This window comes from Zonotrichia albicollis, chromosome 4 (assembly GCF_047830755.1).
Source record: "Zonotrichia albicollis isolate bZonAlb1 chromosome 4, bZonAlb1.hap1, whole genome shotgun sequence".
Classification (NCBI taxonomy): Eukaryota; Metazoa; Chordata; class Aves; order Passeriformes; family Passerellidae; genus Zonotrichia; species Zonotrichia albicollis.
In genome coordinates this window covers 585,479-599,900 of record NC_133822.1, presented here as the reverse complement: position 1 = coordinate 599,900, position 14,422 = coordinate 585,479, and the positions used below count along the sequence as shown (strand labels likewise).

The 14,422-nt window shown below is 62.0% G+C and overlaps 1 protein-coding gene across 1 annotated transcript in view; it reads left to right on the top strand.

Annotated features, from left to right (window-relative positions):
* The window catches only part of SND1 (staphylococcal nuclease and tudor domain containing 1), a 78,957-nt gene that overhangs the window by 15,097 nt on the left and 49,438 nt on the right, over positions 1 to 14,422 (top strand). Inside the window, exon 10 of the mRNA XM_074540279.1 lies at positions 7,550 to 7,663. Coding sequence (XP_074396380.1) covers positions 7,550 to 7,663 — 114 coding nt within the window. The remainder of the gene's footprint in view (positions 1 to 7,549; positions 7,664 to 14,422) is intronic.

Here is a 14,422-nt window from a genome sequence, read left to right as displayed (position 1 = left end):
CCCATGGATCAATTCCTGATCCTCCCAGGGGATTGGCTGCCCCATGGATTGATTCCCACTTCTCCCAAAGGCGGGAGATGCTGCTGAGCCCCTCTCCTGGTGCATGCTGGTGTGTTCCCTGCCCATGGATGCCCAGGAATTCCTGCGCATGGATGCTGGGCAATCCCTGCCCATGGGTGCCCAGCAATCCCTGCCCATGGGTGCCCAGGAATTCCTGCCCATGGATGCCGGGCAATCCCTGCCCATGGATGCCCCATCAATCCCTGCCCATGGATGCCGGGCAATCCCTGCCCATGGATGCCCCAGCAATCCCTGCCCATGGATGCCCAGGAATCCCTGCCCATTGGTGCCCAGGAATCCCTGCCCATGGATGCCGGGCAATCCCTGCCCATGGGTGCCCAGGAATCCCTGCCCATGGATGCCAGGCAATCCCTGCCCATGGGTGCCCAGGAATCCCTGCCCATGGATGCTGGGCAATCCCTGCCCATGGATGCCCAGGAATCCCTGCCCATGGGTGCCTGGCAATCCCTGCCATGGGTGCCTGGCAATCCCTGCCCATGGATGCCCAGGAATCCCTGCCCATGGGTGCCCAGGAATTCCTGCCCATGGATGGCCAGGAATCCCTGCCCATGGGTGCCCAGGAATCTCTGCCCATGGATGCCGGGCAATCCCTGCCCATGGATGCCCCATCAATCCCTGCCCATGGGTGCCCAGCAATCCCTGTCCCAGCGCAGATCCAAGGGCACAGCTGGTGCAGGAGGGAGGTGAAGCCGTGTGGGCCGGTCCCGGTGGGATGCAGGAGCTGCAGGATCCGGGCAGGATCCGGGTGGGATGCGGGATCCGGGCGGGATCCGGGTGGGATGCGGGATCCGGGCAGGATCCGCGGCATCGGCCCCACTAGATGGAGCTGCTGCCTCGCCCAGGCAGCGGCCGCGGCTCCCGAGCCGCTGGAATTTCCCTGGGCATGGGCAGCAGCCACATTTCTTGGAAAGCCGGCCTGGTCCCTGCGCAGGGTCGGGTCCTTCTCGCTGCTCCGGTCCGGTCCTGCCGGGATCGGGATCGTGTCCGAGCAACCTGGCCTTGCCTGGGTGCTCCTGGGGAATGCAGGAATGGGATGGCAGATTCTGGGGAATGCAGGAATGGGATGGCAGATTCTGGGGAATGCAGGAATGGGATCAAACCTGGCAGATCCTTGGAAAAGCAGGAATGGGATCAAAGCTGGCAGATCCTGGGGAATGCAGGAATGGGATCAAACCTGGCAGATCCTTGGAAAAGCAGGAATGGGATCAAAGCTGGCAGATCCTGGGGAATGCAGGAATGGGATCAAACCTGGCAGATCCTTGGAAAAGCAGGAATGGGATCAAAGCTGGCAGATCCTGGAGAATGCAGGAATGGGATCAAAGCTGGCAGATCCTTGGAAAAGCAGGAATGGGATCAAAGCTGGCAGATCCTGGGGGATGCAGGAATGGGATCAAGCCTGGCAGATCCTTGGAAAAGCAGGAATGGGATCAAAGCTGGCAGATCCTGGAGGGATGCAGGAATGGGATCAAGCCTTTGCAGACCCTGGGGGTCTCTTGGATGCCAAGGGTTGAATGGAGCAGTGATGGAAAAATCTCTGGAGCTGCCAGGACAGCCGGGAGCTCCTGTAGCTGCTCAGAGCTGATCCCTGTGGATCGTGTCCGCTGGGCTGAGGTTGGGAATGGCTCCTGTGCTTGCTCCAGGGCTCAGATGTGACTGGGACAGGAGCAGGGCTCCCCAAAACCCACCCAAACCAGGGAGGGCATTCCCTGTGGGAGCAGTGCAGGGAGCTCAGAGGGGCTGCGGGGGTCCGGCATTGAGAGCCCATCCCTCGGGATGAGGCCGTGGCGGTGACAAATGGCACCTGGGCAGGTGTCCCGTGGGCACGGCAGGGCCGCGTGCCGGCGCTGGAACGCCGGGAAGCGCCGCTGGCAGCGGCTGCCGCCGGAGCGGTGCCAGGAGCGGTGCCAGGAGCGGTGCCAGCGCCGTCAGTCACGCTCCGCTCAGCTGCTGGAGGGGGCGGCTGGATGCTCCCGGCGCTTCCACGATGCCGGGATGCTGTGGGATAGCAGCAGGGGGGCCCCCATTCTCTGGAGAGGGGTGTCGGGGTGGCTTTGGCATCAGCAGCATCGCCCCCCATGCCCAGGAGCGCTGGGGGTCCGGCTTTCCCCTGGCAATGGTGGGCACTGACCCCCGGTGCTGTGGGGTGGGTTGGGGGGCAGAGTTTGCAGGATGCCCCCAATTCCCCGGCTCTGCGGGGTCCCCGGGAGCCCCCAAAGGCAGCCAACACCGCGTCCTGCTTTTCGGGGAGGAGACTGGCATTTCTCCGCCTGTTGGGTCGCTCCTGCTCTTCGCACGGGGCTCTGGAATTTGGCCTTTGGCAGCCGCAGCGCCCCCGCATTTCGGTGTCACTTTAGGGGCTTTTTGTTCTTTTTCCCCGCGCTCGGAATCGTAAGCGACAGGGCAAAGGAGGGCAGATGGCAGCGCGGGGCCCGCAGCTGGGCAGCGTGCGGCTCCCCGGGGCTCGGCCCGTGCCGGTGCCGGTACCGGTACCGGGTTCGGGCACAGAGCGGGCGGGCAGGGATGGCGCCGCAGCCGCCTCCGTGCTCGGCACAGCGGGGCTCGTTCGCAGCGGCAGAGCTGACGCAGGAGCTGCTGGAAGGGGCTGCGAGGGGAGGGGGAGGAGGAGGAGGAGGAGGAAGATCCCAACCTGCCTTTGCACCGTTGATGAGCCGCGGCAAACGGGCTCCGGCTGGTCTTGGCTGCGGCTGCCGGTGCTGGGGGCACAGGGCTGGGCTGGGGGGCAGGGGAGGCTCGGCCAGCCCGCGGCTGTGGGGCTGGTGAGGGGAAAACAGAGGAAGGGAAATGTCAAAGGGGCTGAGGCTCGCTCCCGAAATCCCTGCATCAGCTGCTCTGGGAGCAGCGGGATTTGGGACACGCTGCTGCGGAGCCGGAGCCGTGCCTGCGCTGGGCTGGGCTGGGAGCCATCCTCTGCAGGGGGGGCTGCGGCAGCCCCCGGGCCGTGTCCCGCCCCTCTGCTGCCCTGCCTCGCTCCTGAGCCCGGCCCGGCTCCTCTGATCATGCCGGGCTTTGTTCCCCTTGCTGGGAGCTCTGCTCGCGGCCAAATCATCCCCGAGCTCGGGGCATGTGCCAGAGCGGAGCCTGGGCGCTGCTCCTGGGCTGAGTGCTAGACCCTGCCAGAACCCCTCCAAAGGACATTTTTGGGTGGGGGGACACTCGAGCCTCTCCTGGTGCTGGGCTCTGGCTCCCCAAGTGCCACCGTCCTTGTTGGGGTGCAGGAGGTCACCCTCAGCTTTGGGGATGCTCCCCGTCCATCCCAAGAGTGGGTGCTGTCCCGGGACAGGGATGCTGTCCTAGGAGCACAGCAGTGAGCAGCTTTGGGAGTGGGGACGTGTCCCCATGGTCCCCAGGCACGGGGCGCCTTGTCCTCCCCAGCTCCCAGGGAAACCAGCCCGAAAGGTGGAATCCCATCACCCCAGTGTCACATCCCAGCACCCCAGGGTCCCATCCCATCACCCCAATGTCACATCCCAGCACCCCAGTGTCACGTCACAGTGCTCCAAGGGCGCATCCCAGTGCTCCAAGGGTACATCCCAGCACCCCAATGTCACATCCCAGCACCCCAATGTCACATCCCAGCACCCCAGTGTCACATCCTAGTGCTCCAAGGGTACATCCCAGCACCCCAGGGTCACATTCCAGCACCCCAAAGTCCCCAGATCGCAGCCCTGTGGCTGCTCTGTGTCTGTCCCTGGCTGTTCCCATGCATTGGGATCAGCATTTGGGATCAGCTGTGCCTTTAGGGCACAGCCAGGGTTTGTAGGGGTGAGGTCGTGCTGCCAGAGCCCTGGAATGGCGAAATTCCCAATTCTCAGAGGAAGAGCTGCTTCCCCTCTGCTGCTTCCTCCTCCTCCTCCTCCTCGGGTTGGTCCTGGCTCTGGGTCTGTGCCATCCCTGCCCAGGGCACCCAGACTGGGAGGTTTTGTGTCCTCTACTGGTCCCAGTTCTCCCTCCCTGTGTGCCCCCAGTACTGGGGACAAGCAAAGCCCGGGGTGGAAAACTGGAGGCTTTGTTTGGCTCAGCTCTTGCAGTGAGGAAAAACATCTTCCCTGATAAATGTGGACAGGGGAGGGCTGCGGGCTCCCTGCCCTGGAGCGGTGCTGGGACGGGGGTGGCCGGGGTGGCCGGTGCCACAGGGACATTGCCGAGCTGCCCTCGCTGCTCCCAGCCCGGGGGACGTGGGAAGCGCAGCCGGAGCGTGCTGGCTCTGCAAGAAACAGCTGCAGAGCTTTAAAAAAATAATCCCTCCAATCCCGTTATCAAAGGGCCTCTCGCAGGCAGGAGAAGCCACAATAAATATTGGATAAGGGAAGTGGCTGCAGCGGGCTGCCAGCGTGGGGGAGACAAAAGCCCCGGCCCGGGGCGGTGCTGAGTCGCTGTGTTCTGTCACCGTTCTGTCACCGTGTCACCCCCTGTGACCCTCCTGCCCTCCCTGCGGCTCCAGCAGAGGAGGGAGCGGCTGCCCAAGCAGGGTGGGCACCTGGGCGTGCCCCTTGTGCCACCCTGCATGTCCTGCCTGGGATTGGCATCCCACGGGAGCCCTGGCCCCAGGTGCCATGTCCTGCTGTGCCCCGTGTTGTGCTGTGCCCCGTGTACCGTGTCCCTTGTCCTGTGCCCCGTGTCGTGTTGTGCCCCGTGTCCTGTGTCCCATGTCATGCTGTGCCCCGTGTACCGTGTCCCTTGTCCTGTGCCCCACGTCCTGCTGTGTCCCTTGTCCTCCAGCATCCCATATCCTGCTGCACTCCATGTCCTGCAGGGACCCTCTGTAACTGGGTCAGGGCCCTGCAGGGACTCTGGAGGTCCCTCTTGGCTCCTGCTGCCACCCAGCTCTGTCCTGCCTGGGAGACACGATGTCCCTGCTCCAGGTGCCGTGTCCTGCTGCATCCTGTGTCCTACATCTGTGTCCTGCTGCATGTCCTGCTGCATCCCATCATCTGCTCCATCCTTGTCCTGCTGCCTCCTGTATCCTACATCCATGTCCTGCTACATCTGTGTCCTGCTGCATCCTGTGTCCTACATCTGTGTCCTGCTACATCCCATCATCTGCTACATCCATGTCCTGCTGCATCTTATGCCCTGCTACATCCCATATCCTGCTACATCCTGTATCCTGCTGCATCCTGTGTCCTGCTATATCCATCTCCTGCATCCTGTGTCCTGCTGCATCCCATATCCCTCATCCTGTATTCTGGTTTATCCTGTGTCCTGCTGCATCCCATATTCTGCTACACCCGTGTCCTGCTGCATCCCAAACCCTGTGTCCTGTGTCTTGCTACATCCATGTCCTGCTGCATCCCATGTCCTGCTTCATCCTGTATCCTGCTGCATCCATGTGCTGTTACATCCTGTGTTGTGCTGAATCCCATGTCCTACACCCTGCGTCCTGCTTCATCCTGTGTCCTGCTACATCTGTGTGCTGCTGCATCCCATGTTCTGCATCCTGTGTCCTGCTGCATCCCATGTCCTACTTCATCCTGTATCCTGCTTCATCCCATATTCTGCTACATCCCTTGTGCTGCTACATCCATGTCCTGCTGCATCCATGTCCTACATCCTGTGTCCCGCTACATCCATCCATGTCCTGCTGCATCCCATGTCCTACATCCCATGTCCTGCTGCATCCATGTTCTGCTGCATCCCATGTCCTACATCCTGTGTCCTGCTACATCCATGTCCTGCTGCATCCATGTCCTACATCCTGTGTCCTGCTACATCCATGTACTGCTACATCCATGTCCTGCTGCATTCCGTATCCTACATCCCGTGTCCTGCTGCATCCATGTCCTACATCCATGTCCTGCTGCATCCCATGTCTTACATCCCTTGTCCTGCTACATCCATGTCCTGCTACATCCCGTGTCCTGCTGCATCCCATGTCCTACATCCCGTGTCCTGCTGCATCCATGTACTGCTACATCCATGTCCTGCTGCATCCGTGTGCTGCTGCCTGCCTCCTGCACCCCGTTTCAGCCGGCTCACCCCTGTGCAGGCTCCCCTGAGCCCGCTCCTGCCCATCCCGCACGGATCGGATCGGATCGGACCGGACCGGGCCGCCCCTCCGGGAGCCGCGGGAGCCGCGGGAGCCGCTGGCCGGCTGCTGCCTCCTGCTGCCAGGGAACAAATGAGATGTGACCGCGGCTCCCGCGGCTGCCGCGGCTCCCGGGGAAGCATGTGCTGGATGTGTAATGGAGCGCGGGATGTGCCCCCGGAGCTGACCCGCAGCGCCCTGCCCTGGCTGCGGCGGCTCCGCTTCGCATCCTGCTTTTCCCGAGTCTTGGGCGGCAGGAAGGAGAGAGGCCGCTCCCTCCTCGCCCCTGCATGCCCTGGAGCGTGAGATTGGATTACTCCACTTGGCAGGCGCACGGCTTTGGGCTGCTCCTGCCGAGGAAACATGCAGGAGCTGCGAGCCGGGAGAGGCCGGGACGTTCCCGAGGGCTTTGCCGTGCCCCGTGGTGTCTGCTCGGATCAGAATTCCTTAAATCCTGCCCTGCCTCCGGCCCAGCACGCTGGGAGGGGCGGGTGTGATTGCTGGGCAGAGAGGGCTGGAGCGGGCTCAGCTCCTGCGTCCCTCCATGGGGAGTAATGTGTGGGGTTCCCACTGGGAAAAGCAGCAGTGGGAGCCTTTTGGACCGGGGGGACTGGGCTGTGCTGGGAGCAGGCAGGGGAAGGCTCCTGTCCTGCCACTGGGAATGTCCAGCAGCTCCATTCAGCCCGGCTGGAGAACTGGGAATGCTAAACCCGTGTGTCCTGAGCCCCACTGGGATCCTCCTGGCCCCTCTGCCTGGAGCCAGGCTGGGAGAGCTGGGGGTGCCCAGCCTGGACAGGAGAAGGATCCAGGGAGAGCTGAGAGCCCCTGGCAGGGCCTGCAGGGGGACTGGGGACAAGGCCTGCAGGGACAGCACCCAGGGAATGGCTCCCACTGCCAGAGGGCAGCCATGGGTGGCATCTTGGCAATGAGCAATTCCTGCCTGGGCTGGCATTGCCAGAGCAGCTGGGGCTGCCCCTGATCCCTGCAGTGCCCAAGGCCAGGCTGGGCACTGGGGCTGGAGCAGCCTGGCACGGTGGGAGCTGTCCCTGCCATGGCAGGGGTGGCACTGCAGGGGCCCACCCAGCCCATTCCAGGATTCCCTGACTTTATGATCCTGATTAGTGTGCTCCCACCACGGGCTATCCTTGCTCTCTCCTCGCCGAGCGTCATCCCCTGTCCAGTGTCCAGCTGCTGCTCCTGCCCCTCTGGAATGGAACCCAGGGGCTGAGCCCTGGCACAGCGCACACACGGCTGGCAGTGCCCTGGTGTGCCACGTGTCACCATGCCAGGAGCCACTGGTGACAGCCAGGCTGGGGCTGGGGCTGCTCCTGTGCTGGGGATGGCAGCCAGGGTGGCAGGGCCGGTGTCGCGGTGGCACCTGGCCCTCGGTGTCCCCACGCTCAGCTCTGTCTCTGTCCCCAGGTGATGCAGGTGCTCAATGCCGACGCCATCGTGGTGAAGCTCAACTCCGGGGACCACAAAACCATTCACCTGTCCAGCATCCGGCCCCCGCGGCTCGAGGGGGACAGCGCCCAGGTGACACCGCGGGGACGGGGACAGGGAGGGGACAGCGCCGGGGGACAGGGAGGGGACAGTGCCTGGGGACACCGCGGGGACAGGGAGGGGACAGCACCGGGGGACACTGCGGGGACAGGGAGGGGATGGGAGCAGGATGGGAAGGGGCCGGGCAGGGGGCAGGGTCGGCTCTGTATGGAGTCCCCTCCCATGAGGCTCCTGCTCCCCCTGGGATGCCCGTGCCCCCTTTCCCTTCCTGCTGGAGCCCATCCCGTGGGATGCCCGAGGCCTGGGAAGGGCTGGAGCGTGCACTGGTGGCTGCAGGGAGACGGCTCCGTCCCTCTCCTGCCTCAGTTTCCCCCATGTTCCGAGGGCGCTGCCAGCTGCTGGGATGTTCCTTAGGGATACCTGTGCCTGTGGCCTCACGCCCTCGTGTCCCCATCCGTGGGGCAGGCACGGGAGGCTGCACAGCTGCTCCTGAGGGGGTGAATGCTCTGTTTCCCTTCCCCTGGGCTGTGGGGCTGGCTGGGCTCCCCAGAGCAGCAGCTGCCGTGTCCTGGGCTCCAAGGGACACCAGGGCTGGCTCGTGACTGGTAGCTTGGGATCGATGGGTTCCTGGCAGGCTCTGGAACGTTGGGAAAGGCTGGAAAAGTCACATTGTTCCCGCACAGCTTGGTCCCTGCTCTCTGTGTTTGAGCTCTCTCAGGCCGGCGCTGCTGGAGCCGGATCCGAGCGCGCGGCAGGGACATGAAAGCGCCGGGATGAGCTGGGGTTGGGCACGGGGAGTGTCCTTGGCCCTGCCCGGAGCTCCAGAGCTGGGCTGGGGAGCAGGACATGGCCCTGGTCTGTGTGCAGCACACACTGAGAGCCCTTGGCCCTGTTCTGACCTGGGCTGGGAAACGGGACATGACCCTGGTGTGTGCAGCACACAATGAGTGCCCTTGGCCCTGCCCGGAGCTCTGGGGCTGTGCAGGATGAGGGATCAGTCCCTGTGTCACACACACAGTGTCCCTGACTGTGCCCAGAGCTGTGCATGATCAGGGATCAGTCCCTGTGTCACACACAGAGTGTCCCTGACTGTGCTTGAAGCTCTGGGGCTGTGCAGGATGAGGGATCTGTCCCTGTATCACACACAGAGTCTCCCTGACTGTGCCCAGAGCTGTGCAGGATGAGGGATCTGTCCCTGTGTCACACAGCGTGTCCCTGACTGTGCCCAGAGCTCAGTGCTGTGCTGGAAACTGGGATGAGGGATCAATCCCTGTGTCCAGAGTCTCCCTCATCCCCTCACAGCTCCGGAGCTGTTGCAGGAGTTGGGATGAGGGATTGATTCCTGTGTCACGCAGAGGCTCCTTGACCCTGCTCACAGCTTTGGAGCTGTTCCAGAAACTGGAATGAGGGCTTGATCCCTCTTCACAGACTCTCCATCCCACTCGGAGCTCTGGAGCTGCTCTGGGAGCCAGGATGTGGCTCCGATCCCTGTGTCCCTTTCTGGGGCAGCTCTGGGGGTGCAGAACTGGGCATTTCCTGCCCTCTCTGGGTGATGCCAGTCCAGCAGGGGCTCCTCAGGGCAGGGATTTATCCCCACATTGCTGCTGTTCCCTCTGTTACTGCATTCCCTCCGTGGCTGATACACTCAGAGCTGTGGGATCACGGAGCTCCCGAGACCCTCAGAGCGCCTGCCTTGTTCCTGGCACATCCCTCCTCTTCCTCCTCCTCCTCCTCCTTCAGAGCCTCTGGAGATGCTGGGAAGGCTCCTGGGAAGGCTCCTGCCCGTGCACACGACGGGGCCGAGCCAGGATTGCTCCAGACCCACCTTTTCCAGGCTGTTTTCCATCCTGGAGCGCCACGAGCCAGCCTGGGGCCGTGCCGGTGGGCGACGGCTCCCGAGGTGACCCCGCGTTGCTGTGGGAACGGGAATTTGGAAATTCCTGCCTCCCTGCACGCCGCCTTGCTCTGGCCACCACGCGGAGTTATGGATGCCTTCCCAGACTGCCTCTTCCTGCTGCTCCTCTGGCATGGGCTGGCACGGCCGGGAGCTGCGGGATCCCCTCGGAGCAGCCACAGTCTCCAAGGAGACTGCAGAGAGGCAGCGCCCGCTGTGCCACTGGATGGATCCGCTGGGAATCCTCAGGGATCGGCCCTGGAACCGCGGGGCTCCTCCTGAATCCCTGCAGGGTGGGGTCTGTGCCCTGGTCTGGGGTGTCCCTGTGCATCCCTGGCATCCTGGGTGGGGTCTGTGCCCTGCTCTGGGGTGTCCCTGTGCATCCCTGGCATCCTGAGGTCACATCCTGACACCTCAATGCCCCAGAACTCCAAGGTCACATCCCGGCACTTCAGGGTCACATCCCAGTGCTCGAAGGGCACATCCCAGCACCCTGAGGTCATATCCCAGCACTCCAAGGTCACCTCCCAGCACCCCGAGGTCCCCAGATTGCAGCCCTGTAGCTGCTCTGTGTCCGTAACGGGCTGTTGCCATGGATTGGGATTTGCATTTGGGATCAGCTGTGCCTTTAGGGCACATCCAGTGTTTGTGAGGGAAGGAAGTGTGGGATTTCCAATCCTCAGAGGAAGAGCTGCTTCCTTCTGCCTCCTCTGCTTCCTCTTCCTCGGGCTGGTCCAGGTTCTGTGTCTGTGTCAGCCCTGCCCAGGGCATCCAGACTGGGAGGTTTTGTGTCCTGTGCTGGTCCCAGTTCTGCCCCACCGGGGTCTCCCCAAGGTCCCTCTGGCCTGGGATGCTCCTGTTAAATCCAATTATTTCTCCCTGGGTTTCATCCTTCCGTGGCTCTGTCATGTTTCCGTCCCTGGCGCTGTCATTAATTACCTGGCAGTGCAATTAATGATGGGTTTGCTTCTCCCTTCCACACCAGCAGTTAAAATGATGGAAAAAACATCCAAGAATTCTGCAAGGGACCAAACCCACCCTCGCTGGGGCTCAGGGTGGGGACCCCCATCCCAGCTGCCATTCTAGAGGTGGATCTGGAGCTCAGGGAGTGTGGACACATCTGTTTATGGATCAGATATCAGCATGGACATCTCTCCGTGGAATGTGTCAGGAATTACAGCAAGTCCATGGGAGTATTTATAACATCTGAGCATTTATTGAAAATGCACCAGTGGAGGGGTTTGGGCTGTGCTCCCAGGGACAGGGACAGTGGAGAGGGAGCAGCCTCAGGGTGGAATCAGCAGGAGTTTCCCCATAGAAAGGGGGATCAGGCCTTGGCAGGGGAAATTGGAGTCTCCATCCCTGGAGGTGTCCAAGGAATTCCTGGATGTGGCACTCAGGGCTCTGGGCTGGGGACAAGGTGGGAATTGAGCACAGCTTGGACTCGGTGGCCTTGGAGGGCTTTCCCAGCCTCAGCGATGCTGGCATCCATATAAATTCTAGGGACATACATGCCTTTATTTAATATAAAATATAAAATGTATAAAACGCAGTTCAGGGCTGATTGCAGGCTCCCCTGGAAGGCTTTTCCCCCCTTTGAGGGCTCTCCCAGCCTCTCCTCCGTGCCGGAGCAGGAGCCCCGGGATATCGCAGCTCCGTCGGGAATCCCATCCCGACCCGCCGAGCGCTAATTGCTGCTCCCACGGCTCCGGCTGGAGGAGATGGGAAGTGACAGACGGAAAACGGAGTGTGATGGGATCCTGCAGCCTTTCATCTCCAGCCTTTCATCTCCCAGCGCTGGATGGATCCCGGCAGCGACGGCCGGGAGCGTCCCCAGCGCTCGGCTCTGTCTGGGAACGTCACGGGTCGGCGTGGAGATGGATCTCCTGCTGCTCCAGGGGCTATGGGGTGGGGGAACAGCTGGAAAACCTCACCTGGATGGGTGGAGTCTTCCTCAAGATAGCTGGAAACTCACTGGGATGGCTGGAAACTCACTGGGATGGCTGGAAAATCACTGGGATGGCTGGAAAGACTCACTGGGATGACTGGAAACTCACTGGGATGGCTGGAAACCGTTACTGGAATGGCTGGAAACTCACTAGGATGGCTGGAAACTCACTAGGATGGCTGGGAAGACTCATTAGAAGGGCTGGAAACCCTTACTGGAATGGCTGGAAACTCACTGGCATGGCTGGAAACTCACTAGGATGGCTGGGAAGACTCATTAGAAGGGCTGGAAACCCTTACTGGAATGGCTGGAAACTCACTGGAATGGCCGGAAACTCACTGGGATGGCTGGAAACTCACTGGGATAACTGGAATTTCTCTCTGGAAAGTTTGGAATGTCTCCCTGAGATGGCTGGAACGTCTCCCTGGGATGGTTGGACTCTCCCTGGGATGGTTGGACTCTCCCTGGGATGTCTGGAACCTCTCTCTGATGTGGCTGGAACCTCTCTGGGAAGGCTGGAACCTCTCTCTGGGAAGGCTGGAATCTCCCTGGGATGGCTGTAACCCCTCCCTGGGATGCAGCCCCCATCATCTGGGCTGTGAACACAGGGTGCTCCAGTCCCTGGGACGCTCCAGGTGCCTGTGGATGCAGGGATGCCCTTCCTGAGGTGCAGCTGAACCCTGTGGTGGGGTTTGGGATCCATCCGTTTTGGGGATGGATCCATGCTGTTCCCTGGAGCACTTTGCTGGCCGTGGATCCATGCAGAGGCGGAGCTGAGCCGTGCCTGTAAGTTCCATGGGATGGAGGAAGAGCCAGTTCCCATGAAGGGCAATGAGGGCTCAGACCTGCTGGATCCAGCTGTGGTGGTTCTGCCTCAGAGCTCCCCTGGGTGTCGGTGCCACCACGGTTCCCAGAGGATATTTGGATATTTGGGATATTTCCATTCCGTTTTCCAGTCTCCAGCTCGTTCCCTTGGACAGCCACGCTCCAGGCCCCGTCAGCCGCCCCGGCGGAATTTTCTGGATTGCGGCAGTTGCAGCACAAATCTGCTCCATTCCCCAATTTATCTAAATTGATCTCTTAATTGGGAATTCTCCGGAGGAGGGGGAGCCGAGCACATGGATCCTGATTCAACGGGAGGAGCAGGGAGCAGGCGGGCTGCTGGGGGTGGGCTGGGAGCCGGGGGGCTGCAACTGGGGCAGTGCCCCCGGCTGGAGCAGGGACCTGGAGGCTGCTCCAGGCTTTGGGAGCTTTTGGGAGCTTTTGGGAGATTTTGGGAGCAGAGATATCCCAGCTCCTTTCCCGGCTGCTGCAGGAGTCCCTGGTCTCACCTGCCCAGCCGAGATCAGGCTGGCACTGCAGGCGTGGGGTTTCTCCAGGGATTGTCAGAATGGCACTGGGACACTTCCAGACGTCTTTCCCAGGGATGCAGAGCTGAGGCTCTCTGGTTTTCCGTGTTTCCCCTGGATGGCAGCTCGTTCCTGTCCCTCTGCCCCACACCAGTGCTGGGCAGGGACCCCAGGCCCCCTCTGGCCGGGATTTGGGATGGGGGATCCTGGTGCTCTGCTTGCTCTGGAGCAATGGGAGCCTCCCAGAGCTGCCGCCACCCCGGCAGGGAAAAGCTGGCAGCACAGGAAAGCTGGAAATGGCTTCAGAAAGAGGGAGAACAGATGGATTTGGGATTGGATATTTTTTTCCCAGCTCTCGGAGGAGCTGCATGCAGGTTTCTTGGCTTTCTGCTGTGATTCCAAAGGCAGGGAAAAGCTGCTGGATCATCCAGGCCCTGCTCCCGTGGGATCCTGACCACCAGGGATCAGCATCCCAGCTGGAATGTGGGATGTTCCAGGGTGCTCCTGGGGGTGGTGCCACGTGGGATTCCCATGGCTGTGTCTGGCTCTTGGGGCACTCTGTGTCCTGCAGATCCCAGTGACTCCAGGGCTCTGGGGTTCCAGTTGCTCTCAGAGGTACCAGGGTTTGACTCCTGGATTCAGGATTTTTGTGTCCCTCATTCCCTTGGGAGGGGTGGTGGATGTGGCTGCTCACCCTGCCACATTCCAGCAGATTTCAGGGAGTATTTTACCCACACCCGTCAAAGCCCTCTGCTCCTTTCCCTGTGCCTGGCTGGCTCCTGGGGTATTTCTGTGGGGTTGGAAGAGCTCTGCACCAGCGACCTGCCTGGAGCTCTGCCAGCCCTGCTGGAGGCAGGAAGGGCAGGGAATGACCTTGGGGCCAAGGGCAGCCCGGCCCAGCCCCCGGAGCTCGGCTTTTGAGGCCGTTCCAGTTGGATTTATAACCCTGCGGGAGGACTGGGAAAGGAGCTGGGAAAGATCCCATCCCACCCATTTTTAGCAATGCCAGCTGCTGCATCCCTGGAAAAGAGCTGCTGCTCCCGGCTCTGCGCCACCCTGGATGCCCATGGAGAGCCTGGGGCCGGTCCCGCTCGGTGGGTGCCGCTCGACAGATGGTCTGCAGGTGTCCGCCGGGAGCTTTTCCAGGGAGCAGCCAGCTGGATTTGGGGAAGAGGGCGGCTGCACGGCTTGGCAGCGCCTTGCCGGGAGCTGGGAACGTTGCTGGGCCTGCAGGGGCTGCGCTGGCACCCTCGGGAGCGCGGGCGATGCCACAGCCCTGCCAGGCGAGGGCTGGGAGGAGGGGCTGGCACAGGCAGCGATTGCCAGGCGGGAATGGCTGGGTGGGCTCTGCCAAACCCTCTGCAGGGAGGGAGGCGCCGGCACAAAGCCCTGGGGCTGCAGTGCCGAGGCTGTGGGTGCCACAGGAACAGGCTGGACACTGGGGATGGAGCGCCTGGCACAGTGGGAGGGGTGGCACTGCAGGGTCCCTTAGACCCCTTCCCACCCACAGCATTCCGTGATCCTTCTGGTAGCGAGCCTGGAGGAGCTGGGGATCCCCAGCTCAGCTGAGCGCCCCCATGTCCCCGCCTTGCTGTCCTTGT